The 13,465-nt window shown below is 35.9% G+C and overlaps 2 protein-coding genes across 2 annotated transcripts in view; both read right to left on the bottom strand.

Moving 5' to 3' along the window:
* The window catches only part of Pal2 (Peptidyl-alpha-hydroxyglycine-alpha-amidating lyase 2), a 63,140-nt gene extending 61,127 nt beyond the window's left edge, over positions 1-2,013 (bottom strand). Inside the window, exons 1-4 of the mRNA XM_073988581.1 lie at positions 1,539-2,013; positions 1,249-1,481; positions 965-1,163; positions 783-896 (exon numbers count right to left, since the gene is read on the bottom strand). Of these exons, the coding sequence (XP_073844682.1) occupies positions 783-896; positions 965-1,163; positions 1,249-1,481; positions 1,539-1,700 (708 nt within the window). The 5' untranslated portion in view covers positions 1,701-2,013. The remainder of the gene's footprint in view (positions 1-782; positions 897-964; positions 1,164-1,248; positions 1,482-1,538) is intronic.
* Positions 2,014-9,945: 7,932 nt separating this feature from the next.
* On the bottom strand, positions 9,946-11,721 carry LOC141386734 (uncharacterized). Its single transcript, XM_073955654.1, has 5 exons — positions 10,928-11,721; positions 10,666-10,864; positions 10,423-10,611; positions 10,154-10,351; positions 9,946-10,092 (listed from the first exon to the last, which is right to left on the bottom strand). Exons 2-5 carry the CDS (start codon positions 10,861-10,863, stop codon positions 9,946-9,948), a joined length of 732 nt encoding a protein of 243 aa, XP_073811755.1. The 5' UTR covers position 10,864; positions 10,928-11,721.
* Between the last annotated feature and the right edge of the window lie 1,744 nt (positions 11,722-13,465).

Genomic DNA, 13,465 nt, shown 5'->3' with positions numbered 1-13,465 from the left:
AATCACATGGAACAAAGTGACAAACAAATTCCATCTTTGCCTCAATAAATTAAATACTTCTAAATCGAAAATTTAAGATCTGATTTTTGAAATGTGTTTTTAAACTTGTTGGTTTTTAAAATAGTAATTTCATAACCGATAAAGGTTAAGCTTCCGCATTGAAGGGTGGATATCTCGAAACCTAGACTAGATAGGAGAAAGCAGAACAGAAATTCAGTATCTCAAAAATGGCGTATAGAACACTTAAGCATGACACCGACGATTTGTATCCAAAAATGTTAAGTTCAAAATTTTTCCAAATTTTGGAAAAAAAAAGTTGTAAAAGTTGTAAGTTGTTAGTCGGTGGAACGTATTAAAAAACTACTTAAGCGGCTTCTACACGGTATGTTTTATACATGTTATGCATAGCAACTGTCACTGTTTTTTCGTCCATATGTAATTCCTTCTGCACATCAAAATGTTATTTTTCATTCGTTTTCTGTTGTTTTCGCTTTTAATATTGCGAATAAACGAAACAGTTGTTTTGCTTTTGTTGTACAGACGAAAATAGAGCGCGTCCTATTCATAAAAAAATACCTATATATACCGATATCACTTTGACTCAGATTTGTAAAAAGTGACAGTCGTTATGCATAAAACATACTGTGTAGAAGCCGTATTAACACGATTATGTGGAAACATATGTTTCGATTTGCGTTGAAGTTCGTCCGAACCAATCATTAACGCAAATCGAGGTGTTTGTGTATCTCAATGCGATTCGACAATTTGGTGTTTCATCTTACCTCTCCCGTTGTGGCAACTGCGATTGATGTAGGCTTGCAGAGATGTTTTACAGATGAGCCTGGTCTGAAACGTTTTCCTATGGTTAATTGAGGTTTTAGCTCATTTGGTTTAAACTGGCAATTAAGATAAAAATATTGCTCGATTACATATACATACATATATATGTGTATATATAACATACCTTAAAAGCTTGATGCATAGCAACATCAGTAATCCAATAATTTCCATGTGTGTCTATGGTCATTCCGTGGGGCATGTAGAAGAAATCTTCACCCCAACCCGATACGATGACACCTGTTTTTGGATCTAAAACGTAAATAGTCTTTTCCTTAATTGGCCCATTTTCAATCATGTGGTAGATGTTGCTTTCGTTAAAGGTGCTGAAAGTTGAAAAGATATACATATATACATATGTATGTATATGTGTGTATAGTTTTGAGGTAGGTGAAGGTATATACGACTTACTTGGCATTCCAATATCTATCAGCACGGTGGAATATAACCGGATTCCCTTTGGTATCAATTGAAACAGCTGTAACCTGACCGAATTTATGGTTTGTTTTTGGCCAGTTTTCCACTAGCACTGGAGTTGGTACCCGTGTAGGTACATCGGACTCAAACATTGTTTCTACATAGCCTGTACTGCCATCTTGGTCTTCAAAATTATCCTGTTTATTTTCAATATTTATGTCCCTCATCTGTAATACAGTAGCTATGACTCTTTTGTGTGTCCATAATTTATTTTATTTACATACCTCTTCAACATTTTTCAAGTTTCGTTTAAGCATATCTCTAACATTGACAAAGAAACGGTCATTCAGTGCCATATGGTCTTCTGGGAATTCCATATGGAGATGATTTGCCTCCACAATGCCTGACAAAGCAAGGCACATTACAGCCACTTCACATATACCCATAACAATTTTTATGGCTGAACGTTGAAAATTTATTTTAATTTTTTTGATATAATTTTATATGTTTTGTCGAGCGAGTATATTTTAATAGAGCGTTTCAATACATTACATTTATGCCTCTGTTTGCTGTTGCACTTGTGACGTTAGTGGTTGGTTCTGTAGATAAGTAGACAAGAACAACGCATGCGCTAGTTCTATAAAATAATTAGTAGGTATACCAAAAGCAAACATGCCACCAAATATTTCATAAAATGATAACATATGCGTGTATGCTGGTTAGTCACTGGACATGTTAATACTTCAAAGTCATCTGTGAAAATCATTGATAATGTATGTCCATGAGCGAAATGGAGGTATGTATAGGACATTTTGATGATAAAAGACTTCCAGCATAAACTAGTAGTACGTTTACATTAACGAAATCGAGTGTATTTCAACTGTCAATGAAAACATATCTGAAACCCATTGAATTTAATTTCAGGTTTAAGCAGTGGAATTGACGGTTGAAATCGAATGGATTTCTAAAATATAAACATACTGTTGGCGTGATACCACTGACCGCCGATAGCTCAGGGATGAAAAGAGAAGAAATAAAAGACAAAACACGAGTGTATCAGTTTCAAATATTTTCGATTTATTGATGGTAAAAGTGAGTTTCTTGGTACAAGAAACAGTTACCTTTTCTATGTGACGCTACAAAACGAAAGCAATAGGAGTGTGACTCCTTCGAAAGTTCAACAAGTGTGTTGCCAAGAGGGCGAAATAGCGATCAAAGACCGTGACATCAACTACGACTGCAGCATTGGAAAGCGCCCCTCTGCATCCGAACTAGGCGAATACGGCTCCTGGAAGAAGTGCAGAGAAGATATCCCCATAGAGCGGCCAATTAGCGTGGGTAATTGGAATGCTGCAGAGGGGGAAACGAAGTATCGAACGTATACATTGACGTAACCAATGTATCAAAGTTATACATTAGCCGCCCACCTTGACGCGCTATCTGCAAGACAACAGGGTTAGACTAAATTCGCGAGGAAACTTAAACTAGAGTTAGTAGGTGGTAAGGCGTGATATGATTCAGAGGTACGTAAATACAGATTCAATTTAACATTTCCAATAATGAGCGAGGTTATCGAATGCATTTAAACTACGATTTAATTGAAAGTGTTCGCTTGGTCGACTATGTAATTTGACTACAAGGTATTGGGCCTGTTACAATATAACCGAACACAGTTTTCTGAGCCACCAGCGAATTCGAAACAATGTGAGGCGACTCAGGCGACAAAATTTTGGAGAAGAGATCAGCGCCCAATAACAAAACAATTGGCTTGTCTTCTAATGTATCTGCTAATTCGTAGTGAGACAATTTAGTACGCAGTTTCGAAATGGATGACAACGACAAAGAGTTTTTCGAGATAATAGGTGAGACCAACACATCCGTATGTAGGATACTTGCAGAATTGTTGGGTGATGTTAAATTCAAAGAACAAATTTCGTTTGAATTACTACTACTGTTTACCCCAGTCAGAGTGACATTAGCAGGACATGTTTTAACTCCCATTGGGGTGCCACCGTGGTGCAATGGTATGCACGCCCGCCTTGCACGCAGAAGGTCGGGGGTTCGATTCCCCGGCCAAGCAACATCAAACATTTTTCAACGGTGGCAAAATACCCCTCAGTAATGTTGGCGACATTTCCTGAGTATTTCAGCCTTGAAAAACTTCTCCATAAGTGGTGTCTTAAGACACGCCGTTCGGACTCGGCGATAAATAGTAGGTCCCATATCATTGAGCTAAATATGAATCGGGGTGGACTCATTGATATGAGAGAAGTCTCCCTTGTCCCGTATGGGATGTTGTGGAACAATGTTTTGTTTAACTCCCATTGTGTCCTGTAGTCTCTTTGTGATAATAGAGACTTCCGACGAAGGACCAATTATTGATCGAATAGAATAATTTTTGCGATTATGGACGACATTTACAATGGCAGTTCCCAAGAGCACATCTCTATTTCGTGTTGAGTGCAGAACTTTCCGTTGACGAAACAAGATTTAGAATTTTGATTGGAATATAATCTACTAGAAGTGGAGTCCGAAGGAATAGAAGGATTGGATGAGGGAGAATTCAACGAGTTTGTGGAAGTGCACAGTGGTCCCACTTGTATGGAAATGAGTGCCAAAAATAGTTCTAATCGAGCTACCGCCTCGAAATTTTAAACGTAGGTTTATAACAAGCCAAAAAGATATAAAACCATTTTTAGTGGATGTAGGTCCATATTTGGGTATAGCTCCCATAGAAAGGTACCGCCCGATTTGTGGTATTTTGACGATTTTGGCCAAATTAACCAACCGATTTGGATGTTATTTTGCATTTTGAGTTCTCAGTGAATAAACTACCTCCTTGCAAAAAATATTCAATATAGGTCCACGTTTAGGTATAGCCGCCATATAAATGTATCCTCCGATTTTCGGTATTTTGACAGTTTTAGCGACATTTTCCAACTGATTTGGCTGTAATTTGGCATTTTGAGTTCTGAGTGAACCAAATACCTCCATGCAAAAAATGGTCAATATCGGTCTACGTTTAGGTATAGCCCCCATATAAACGTACCTCCCGATTTTCGAAATTTTGACGATTTTACCCACATTTTCCAACCGATTTGGCTGTAATTTTGCATTTTGTGTTCTGAGTGAGCAAAATACCTCCTTGCCAAAAATGTTCAGTATAGGTCCAAGTTTAGGTATAGCTCCCATATAAACGTACCTCCCGATTTTCGGAATTTTTAAGATTTTACGGGCGTGGTATAAGAGGAATAACTTAGCGGGTGGCAGATGGGGGCAGCTGGACTTTTTTTAAGCGTAAACTAGAGACTTTCCCCTGCATTCTAAAAAAAATTTCGAGACTCACAAATGCTCACAACATTAGTAAAACTCAACATAAATTAATAGTAATTATATTAAAAATACCAGAAAAAGTCATTTATTACGAATTTATTTTTAATGAGGTTAGAAAACGAATTATGAATTTGTTTTTTCGTAAAAACATTGCCAATGCCATCACCCATAAGTTTCATTTTAAAAATTGCACATTTACCTCTCCAATTTTTTATAATTTTACTCATAACCTACGAATGCTTTGCGGAGGTATTTTTCGTTTTTAAGGCTTCACATACAAATCACAACTTCTTCGACCACTGTAAATCTACAAAAATAAGGCTGGATGTTAAAAATTTGATATGTTTAGAGAATATTTATTTCAATCGCAACAAAATTTGTCGCCATCAATTTTTCGATTTTTGTCCACGGGCGGAACCACTGTGAAGTGTTACGATTTTTTTCCACGATGGAGTAGCGTGTGATGCCTACCTTTACAGACCGAACATTTGTGTTTGCTATTGAATTTTTTGACTTGGTGTCCATTCGAGAGACAGTTAATGCAAAGGCGATGTTTTTTAAAAAACGAAAACAGTGTCGAAGCAGATGTCCGTGATTTGGGCACATCACACAATCATGATTCATCGAAGATTTCAGTTTAGATGACCTAGTTGTAGAATTTGAACGACTAATTGCTGTTTTTGAGGAGATAGATGAACTAGATTTTGAACGACTTATTGACGAATTTGATGAGATGCATGAGCTAGTTTTATAATTTGGACGACTAATTGGTGAAGATGATTTTTGTGGAGATCCACATTTTTGGGAATATGATGTTTTGGAAGTTTCCATAACAGTAAAGTTTTCAAGACACAACAAAGTTTGTATTAGGGATAGGTAATGGGAAGCAATAATCGATTTTTCGACTTTTCGATTTTGGTCTAAAACTGAAAATGCGATTTTTCGGTCTGGCGATTATTTCAGTTGTTCTAAAACTCGACTTTCGACTTTTTTATAACCGTAAAAAATCGATTATAATCGATTATTAGTCGATTTTCTTCTGAGCATTTGAACATATGTTTTTGTAGCTGTCAGAAAACCAGAAAAAACCAAAAATTAATTGCAAATTACAAAAGAACAAGTTAAAAAGTATCAGTCGGCTTTGCCGACAGAGATATACCCTCAGCCTGTGCAAATTGAAACACTTTTTTCACAAGAAAAACTTATGTATTTAGGGGGTTTCAAAATTTTGAACCGACAAAAATGTTGATTAGCATTAAAGTTCAAAAATTTTGCGGAAAAGGTACTTAAAGGAATGGACCGACATAGACCATGGGGGTGCCATAGGGGGTTTTTACACCCTTCGGACTGTTTTCTCAAGAAATATGGACTTGCCCCTGAAACAACTTTTACCATCGTAATTGAGGCAGCGAATGTAAGTTGCTTCAACAAAAATCAAAGTGATTCAATAGCAGGTCTTAAAGTGAACTTATCCAAAATTTTGTGTGGGAGGTACGGGATGGAGTGGATATTTGTCCACTCCATATTCCATATTCGAACCTGATCTATATCTGGTAGATATTATGAGAATGTGTAAAGTATGGACCAAATCGGTCACTCCCATCAAGAGTTATCGTGCGCACAATTTTTCCGAATATTTTTGAACTTTTGTGGGGTAGGTACCTGAAGGAGTGGACCGATATGGCTTATCTACGAACTTAAACTAAGTTTGGAAACAATATTATGGATGCCAAATTTTGGCCGGAATCGGCATTTTCGTTCGAGAATTATCTTGCGCTTCCACCCAAAAACATGCTGTCATAGGGTTTGTTTTTCAACTTTCAGGCTATTTTTCAGGAAGTATGGACTTGCCCCTAAGGAAACTTGTACCTTCGTATAGGGGACAGTGAATACAAAATGTTACAACAAAAACCAAGGCGATTCGAGAGCAGGTCCTAAACTGAACTTTTCCGAAATTTTGTGTGGGAGGTACCCGAAGGAGTGGACCGATTGAGTCCATATTGGAACCTCATCTAAGTTTGGTAGAAATTACACGATGTGCAAAGTATGGACCAAATCGGTTATTCCCTACAAGAGTTATCGTGCACACAAGTTTTGCGACAATTTTTGAACATTTGTGGGGGAGGTACCTGAAGGAGTGGACCTATATGGCCCATCTTCGAACTTAAATCGAATCTGGACAAAATATTTCGATACCCAAAATTTGAACCGAATCGATTGATCCGTTCGAGAGTTATCGTGCGCACCAGCCAGCCAGACAGACAGACGGACAGACAGACAGACGGACGGACATTGCTAGATCTACTCAAAATTGTCTCAAACGGATATCGTACAAACATACTTGGGGTCTAAAACCATTATTTCGATGAGGCACATTTTTGGTCGTATCAAAGTGTAAATACCCTCTTTAGCCTAAAGGCTGAGGGTATAAAAATGAGGCGTACGTGAAGTATGAAGGTGATGTCACTTGCGAGTATTATGTTCCTGAGGCAGGCAGATTTATGAAGCACTTGACCATGATATGTTATTAAAGCTGAGTAAACATTGTCAGTTTTGAATGACAGCTTTGTTGTTGCTTGCTAGTGTGGCCGTTCATTTTTGTCATTCATCATACAACCGCAAAATGTTTTGTGGTTGCTGGACGGTTGGACTGTAATCGATAATTGGGAAATATCGACATTCAAAACTGACAATGTGTACTGTATTTTATATACATGTACTTTTGTTTACAGGAATGTTTTGGAGAGGGGAAGAAGTTCCGGACAAGAAGTAGATTGGTTTTTGGCAAAATATCTTCTGTAACAATGAAAACAAATTTTTTAGATAACGATTATGGCAGGACAGTGAGTCGCCTCAAGGGAGCAATTTTGCAGTTAAACACTGTGGTGGCAGCCTAATGGACTGAGGCTGATTTTTCTGGTGTGATATTTATCCAAACTACATTACAGATGCACGGACCTATTTCGAATGTAAAAATATGTTGAACAACACAATGATGTTATAAACGGAACAAAATATGCCTCTAATGTGGATCTTTCAGCAGAACAACGGTCCAAAAGCCGCATCCGCAATGTATAGTATTGGATTCACCCGATTCTAATAATAAAAACATCCTAAATTACAATCTATTCTAAAACAATTGAATGAAGTAATGATTTACAAAATGTACTTATTATTTTATCCATAAATTTTTATGACTTTCCCTCAACATCGCATGTAGAAGTTTATCTTGAAGACTTACACAAAAATTATTTTTAAGTACCATTTATTTATGACAACGACAATGCATTAAAAAATATATATACAGACTAACGTTTGTATTTATTATTTTGGCCATATGTGTAGTTAGTTGAGTTGCAAAATTACAAATTACCATTATAGAGTGAGTTCCATGTTCCTTTCGTTCTACGACTACAACTATATCAAGAAATTCTATAATATTAGCACTCGATTCAGTATCATTATTTATCGACACTCAAGTTGTTTAAAAATTTTAACCATATTTTTATCGACTTTGGTATTCTGAAATATTTTAAACAACTTTACTCATTGTTATTTCAAATTTTGTCGTTAAATAAACAGCAATACTTTTTGTGTTGTTAAATTGTCGACAATAAGTTGTTAAAATGGCATTTGAATATCTTATGTACGATTTATCTAGTGAAAACAATTTTAGGAGAGAACCGGCAGTAAATAGAAGAATACTTCGCGACTTGGACAATCCATTCACAATGCCAATAACGGAATTTAAAAAAATGTACCGCATAAGTCCATCCTTAACTCAAGAACTTATAAATATTCTGAATGATTATCTACGAGGATCGCGAATTACGGCTTTAAGTACTGAAAAACAGGTAATTCTTTCGTGAAAAATCAGAACAAATATCTCGAACCGTACATTGGTCTCTTTTAAAGGTTCTTGCAACACTAAGATTCTATGCTACGGGATGTTATCAACGGCCCGTAGGAGAACAATGGGGTATATCAATGAGTCAGTCCTCAATAAGTAGGTGTGTTCATCGCGTTACGGATGCCATTAACGACTCCCTTTTTTGTTCCAAAATTAAATTTCCAATGACTCAAGAAGAACGTCAAGCAGCAAAAGTAACATTTGCTGGAGCATCATCACCATTTGTAGGTGGCACTATTGGTGCAATAGATTGCACCCATGTTTCCATTTTGGCTCCAAAGTTTCATGAAGAGGCTTATGTAAATCACCATGGATACCATTCAATAAATGTCCAAATGGTAAGATTTGTATTTCCACGATTTTGATATAGTATAAACGAAATATAAATATTTTTATAAGTAGATATGTGATCCGAATCTTAAAATTTTAAATGTGAACGCCAAATTTCCTGGTGCCCGACATGATTCCTTTATTTGGAGTTCTTCTGCCATAAGAAGAGTGATGCAAAGGAGTTTTGAAAACGGAAATCAACACATGTTTTTAATTGGTATACTTTGGAGTTACATAGTCTTATGCAACACGGGTTCTTACATCGAGTTACCCACTACGACAACTTGATTTAAGAGCGCATAATTTAATTAAATTTATTTCGCCGTTATTTAGGAGATTCTGGATATCCCTTGGAGCCTTGGCTGATGACCCCATTACCAAATCAACCCGAAGGTACGCCAAAATTCCGTTACAATGAGGCTCTTTGCAAAGCGCGGAACCCTGTTGAAAGGCTGTTTGGTGTTTTAAAGAGTAGATGGCGTTGCTTATCCCGGCAGAGAATGCTTCTATATGACCCAGGCTTTGCAGGAAGAGTTGTTAATGCGTGCTCGGTGTTACATAACATGAGTTTAGGCGAAGAACCATACGACGTTTCAAATGATTTCTTGGATTCGAAAGAGGTCATAAACAATGTAACATTTGATTCACCTTCATCGGTAGCAAAACGCGTCCAAGAAAGGTTGATCAACAATCACTTTACTTAGTTTTGTTTGCAATAATAACGCAAAATATTGACCATATAACTTACAGTGTTTTGATACTGATAAAGTCGCTGTTCCGGAAGGTCAGGTTTCTGAAATAAAGTCCAGGTTTTTAGGAAAATATACTGTAGAAATCGACTTTCTGTTCGTCCTCTATAACCCACCCAAGCGAGTATCGCTTATAATGACTACTGCTATAACCAACTTCGAACGTAGATTTCAAACAGAGATGCTTAAAAATGTTTCTTGTCTGAGAACGGCAGATCTAAGCAAAGAGAGTATATGCGTGGTTTACTTTTTTGTTCAGGCTGATTTTAAAACAAAATGAAACATAAATTATACATTTCGTGTTAGATCGTATATTTGTATACATACATATATGTATGTACATATGTATATTTATCCATTGTATTTATTCTAGTTATAATTAAACGCGTTGTTAATGGCGTTTGTTAAATTATTAAACGCGGAAGCACATGCCTTCAGTCCTTCTCCCATAGTTTTTATGCCTTCTGCCATCATTCTAGTGCTTTCATTGTTTGCAGCACTAGATTCTGCCAACATCTAAAGACAAAAAATTCAAAAATATTGCAGTAATGTTAAACATTTACTAACAGACGTTTACCTTAAATGATTCAGCTTGATTTTTGGCTATTTCTAAAAATTTTAGTTGCAAATCTTCTCTTTCTTCATGTTTTCTTTTTGACCCGCGCTGCGACCTCGTTTTGTCTGAACTTCTTTCATCATTGGAAGGCATAGATGGTGAAATCGTTGATGTTGCTTGTGTAATTCCTTCACCATCTTCCAGAAGCAACTGTAGATCCTGCTTCAATTGAAAATATATATGTACATATTATGATAAATAATTCCCATACATATGTATGTTAACATCACCTCCTCCAGTGGCACGTTTTCTTTAACAGAATCGTCGCCTTCGACATATTCTGTGCCAATTATTGATACAATTTTCGTTTCTAAATCCGTCAATGGTTCCAATGAGATTGGCCTGTTCCCAGTAAGAGCTAGTTGTCTCTTCCTCTCCCGATATTTTTGGCAAGTTCGGCTTTTTAAGTCCTTCCAAACCTACAAAGAATAAAGTAACTATTAATATATAAACTATTAATTGCAACTACTCACCGTTTGCCATTGGTCAACAGCCTTGTCAGCACCTCCAAGCCCGTTAAGAAGAGTGGTTAACTCACTCCACTTCTTATTGTTTTCGTATTTTCCGTGAAATTTCAAAAATTTTCCGCTTGCCAATTCCGGATTAACGGCCATAAAGTCCACCATATTTCGAATTTGCTCCTTAGAGGCTCGACTTCGTTTAGTAGCCATTCTACAAGAAAATCTTTAAACTTATGTATGCTATTTTTTTCTATTTCAAATCATTAATACTTACGTGGAATACAATGAACATTGACACAAAGAGTTTTTTATAAAAAGTGGTAAATTTTCGCGGAATATGGTATTATAAATATCTTCTTTTCCTTGTTATTTTTATTTTATTTATTTTTGACAACTTCAACTTACAGAGTTACCGCTTTAAAATATTTATTTTCGATAGAATTTTAACGTGAGTTACTGAATAACACAATCGTTACTGCAAACAACAAAACTGGCGATAAAAATAACCACTCGACTGTCGTTAAAAAGTTACAGAATAGGCCTACTGGTAAAGGACTTTAAATGTATGTGCCCATTTAACGACATAAATTGAAAACATTGGTATTGATTGACTGGGTTTTAAATGTCAATTCCATTGCTTCCCAGCAACAAATTTTGGAAGTTGTGCAATTGGAGTTATGATTTCACAACATCTTTCGATGTAGTCTAACAGAGTTATGAAAAAATCACTCCGTAACATACATTTTATAAGCAGTTGCTGTAGAGATCCCTACAGAAAAAAAATCAGTTGGTTGATCCCTACACATTTCTTCAAAAGGCAAACAAGAGTGTATACATTTCGGAGAGTTTGTTATAAAATAATGAAATAAAAACTGAAGTTGCGAACATTTTTGCTGTAGTTCACGAGACGGAAATTGTTAATGGAGTGAAGTGCAGTTGGAGTCCATGTCGAAAGCTGAACTAGTGACGGGAAGTCAACATAAAAAACCATTAGTATGATGAAGCAAAATCAGATGCGTTTGGATTAATTGGAGAACGGAGAAAGTAAACTCAAATGTGATTGAATTTAATGGAAACGTTTTTAATTTGTGTTTAATAATGTTCTTTGTGTTGTTGTTTTACACAAATAATAAATGCATTTTATTTATTCTGTGATAATTCGCAATAGCTTGCATTTTTACTGCATCTTTGGATTGATTAAAAGCACAATCTGAAGAGTGCATTTAAATTCAATCCAAAATACTACATAAAAAGTTGTGATTTGGATCGAAAACGGAGTGCATCCTAGCTGTGTGCTGTGGAAGCAAAATGGAGAGCATCCTAGCTGCGCGCTCTCTTGTAAAATTCATAGGTGGATTCATAGAAAAAAATGTACTCCAACGGCAACTGTACTGATTCAACTGCATCCGTGGATGCAAAATTTTTGCTGGGTTATATTTCAAACAAATCCTCATAAAGAAGGTTAACCCTGCCAAAAGCTCTAATATAAACAGCATATAAGATTAGTTTAATTGTTAGATATATTATGTCCAATTTACATTAGCAGCTTTTTCGTCATTTGGAGCTGTTTCGTCATTTATTTGCTAAAACAGGCAACATTTTGCGTCATTTACCATACAAAAATTAATTACGATAGCTGCGTCATTTATTCTAAACAACGCACGAAAACACCATACTATTATAAGCACCCCTGTTTTTTTTTGTCATAAACTACGAAAAATTGCAAATGTTTTATGATGTCTTTGTTTGTTTGTGTGTGTTGTAGAAAAACAAAAATACTCAAAAGTGAAAATAAATGTTTAAAAAACTTGAAAAATTATGTTTTTTTTTTGTTTTTAGAATTAATTTAAGTTATTCGATACACATTTGTGTTGTGAAATTCCTATTTCTCTGAATAAATATATTGTGTGCGTGTGTTTGTGTTATTGTACTAGTGTGTATGTGCGATTGTGTGCGTAAGCAAATGACGCAAAAATACAGATGTAAACCAAACCCGTTCGTGGGTATTGATTTGGTTACGAAGTTTTTCGGCAAATCACACACACGCGACCCGAACGCAAAGTAAGAGAGCAAATGTTTTGATTTTTTTACTTCAGTCTTGTACTGAATTTCATGCAAGCAGGTTGATGCCGCTTTATTTGTTTATTTTTGGGTACACAGAAAAGATTTTGCAGTTGTACAGCAAATATGTGGAGGGAAGAATTTGAAAATGATTTTTGTTTTGTATTAATATTTTTAATGACGCAGAATGCCTCGTCTGCAATGCAACAATAAAAAATGTATGTATGCTTAGAAAGTCTTAAAAAATCATTTTTATATACAATTTGTTTTTTCTCTCAAAAAAATTAACATATGAAGAAAAATACTTTTCAAATTATGAAGTTATTTATATTATTTTTAATTTAAGTCATACAAAGCGAACGCGCCAACAATATATTTTTCATTTCACACTCAATATGAAAATCATCACCCTGTTCTGTCAGTGTAATTTTACCCACACATAAACAATTTAAGCGCTCGCTCTTCTTGGTCGGCTATGATGTAAACCCTGCCAACATTTGCTATCTGTTTCTTGTCCAATGAGTCACTTGGATAAGATTGCTCAAACGAATGCGATAGTCTCATTCTTATCCAAAAAGATCATGCTCTCGGGAAGAACTCTTCCACTCATTAGATAGTTTTTTGAGTGTCTAATTGGACACTTCAGAAAGTTATTAAAACGATAATATCGGTGGAGCAATGGTAAGCATGCTCCTCGCTTTGCAATCTGAATGCCCGGGTTCGATTCCCAGGCCAGTCGACATTTTTTTAA

Source organism: Musca autumnalis, unplaced genomic scaffold (assembly GCF_047663935.1).
Source record: "Musca autumnalis isolate F117 unplaced genomic scaffold, ASM4766393v1 scaffold_5, whole genome shotgun sequence".
Lineage (NCBI taxonomy): Eukaryota > Metazoa > Arthropoda > Insecta > Diptera > Muscidae > Musca > Musca autumnalis.
Note: the sequence above shows the minus strand (reverse complement) of the source record. Positions and strands in the feature narration are given on the sequence as shown.

Bases quoted from the DNA above. Each gene is read 5' to 3' on its own strand.
- LOC141386734 (XM_073955654.1), bottom strand. From the start codon at position 10,863: ATGGCTACTAAACGAAGTCGAGCCTCTAAGGAGCAAATTCGAAATATG. The intron at 10,352-10,422 runs GTGATGTTAACA...CAATTGAAGCAG, and splicing joins AAAACGTGCCACTGGAGGAG to GATCTACAGTTGCTTCTGGA. The intron at 10,093-10,153 runs GTAAACGTCTGT...TTTTGTCTTTAG, and splicing joins ATCAAGCTGAATCATTTAAG to ATGTTGGCAGAATCTAGTGC.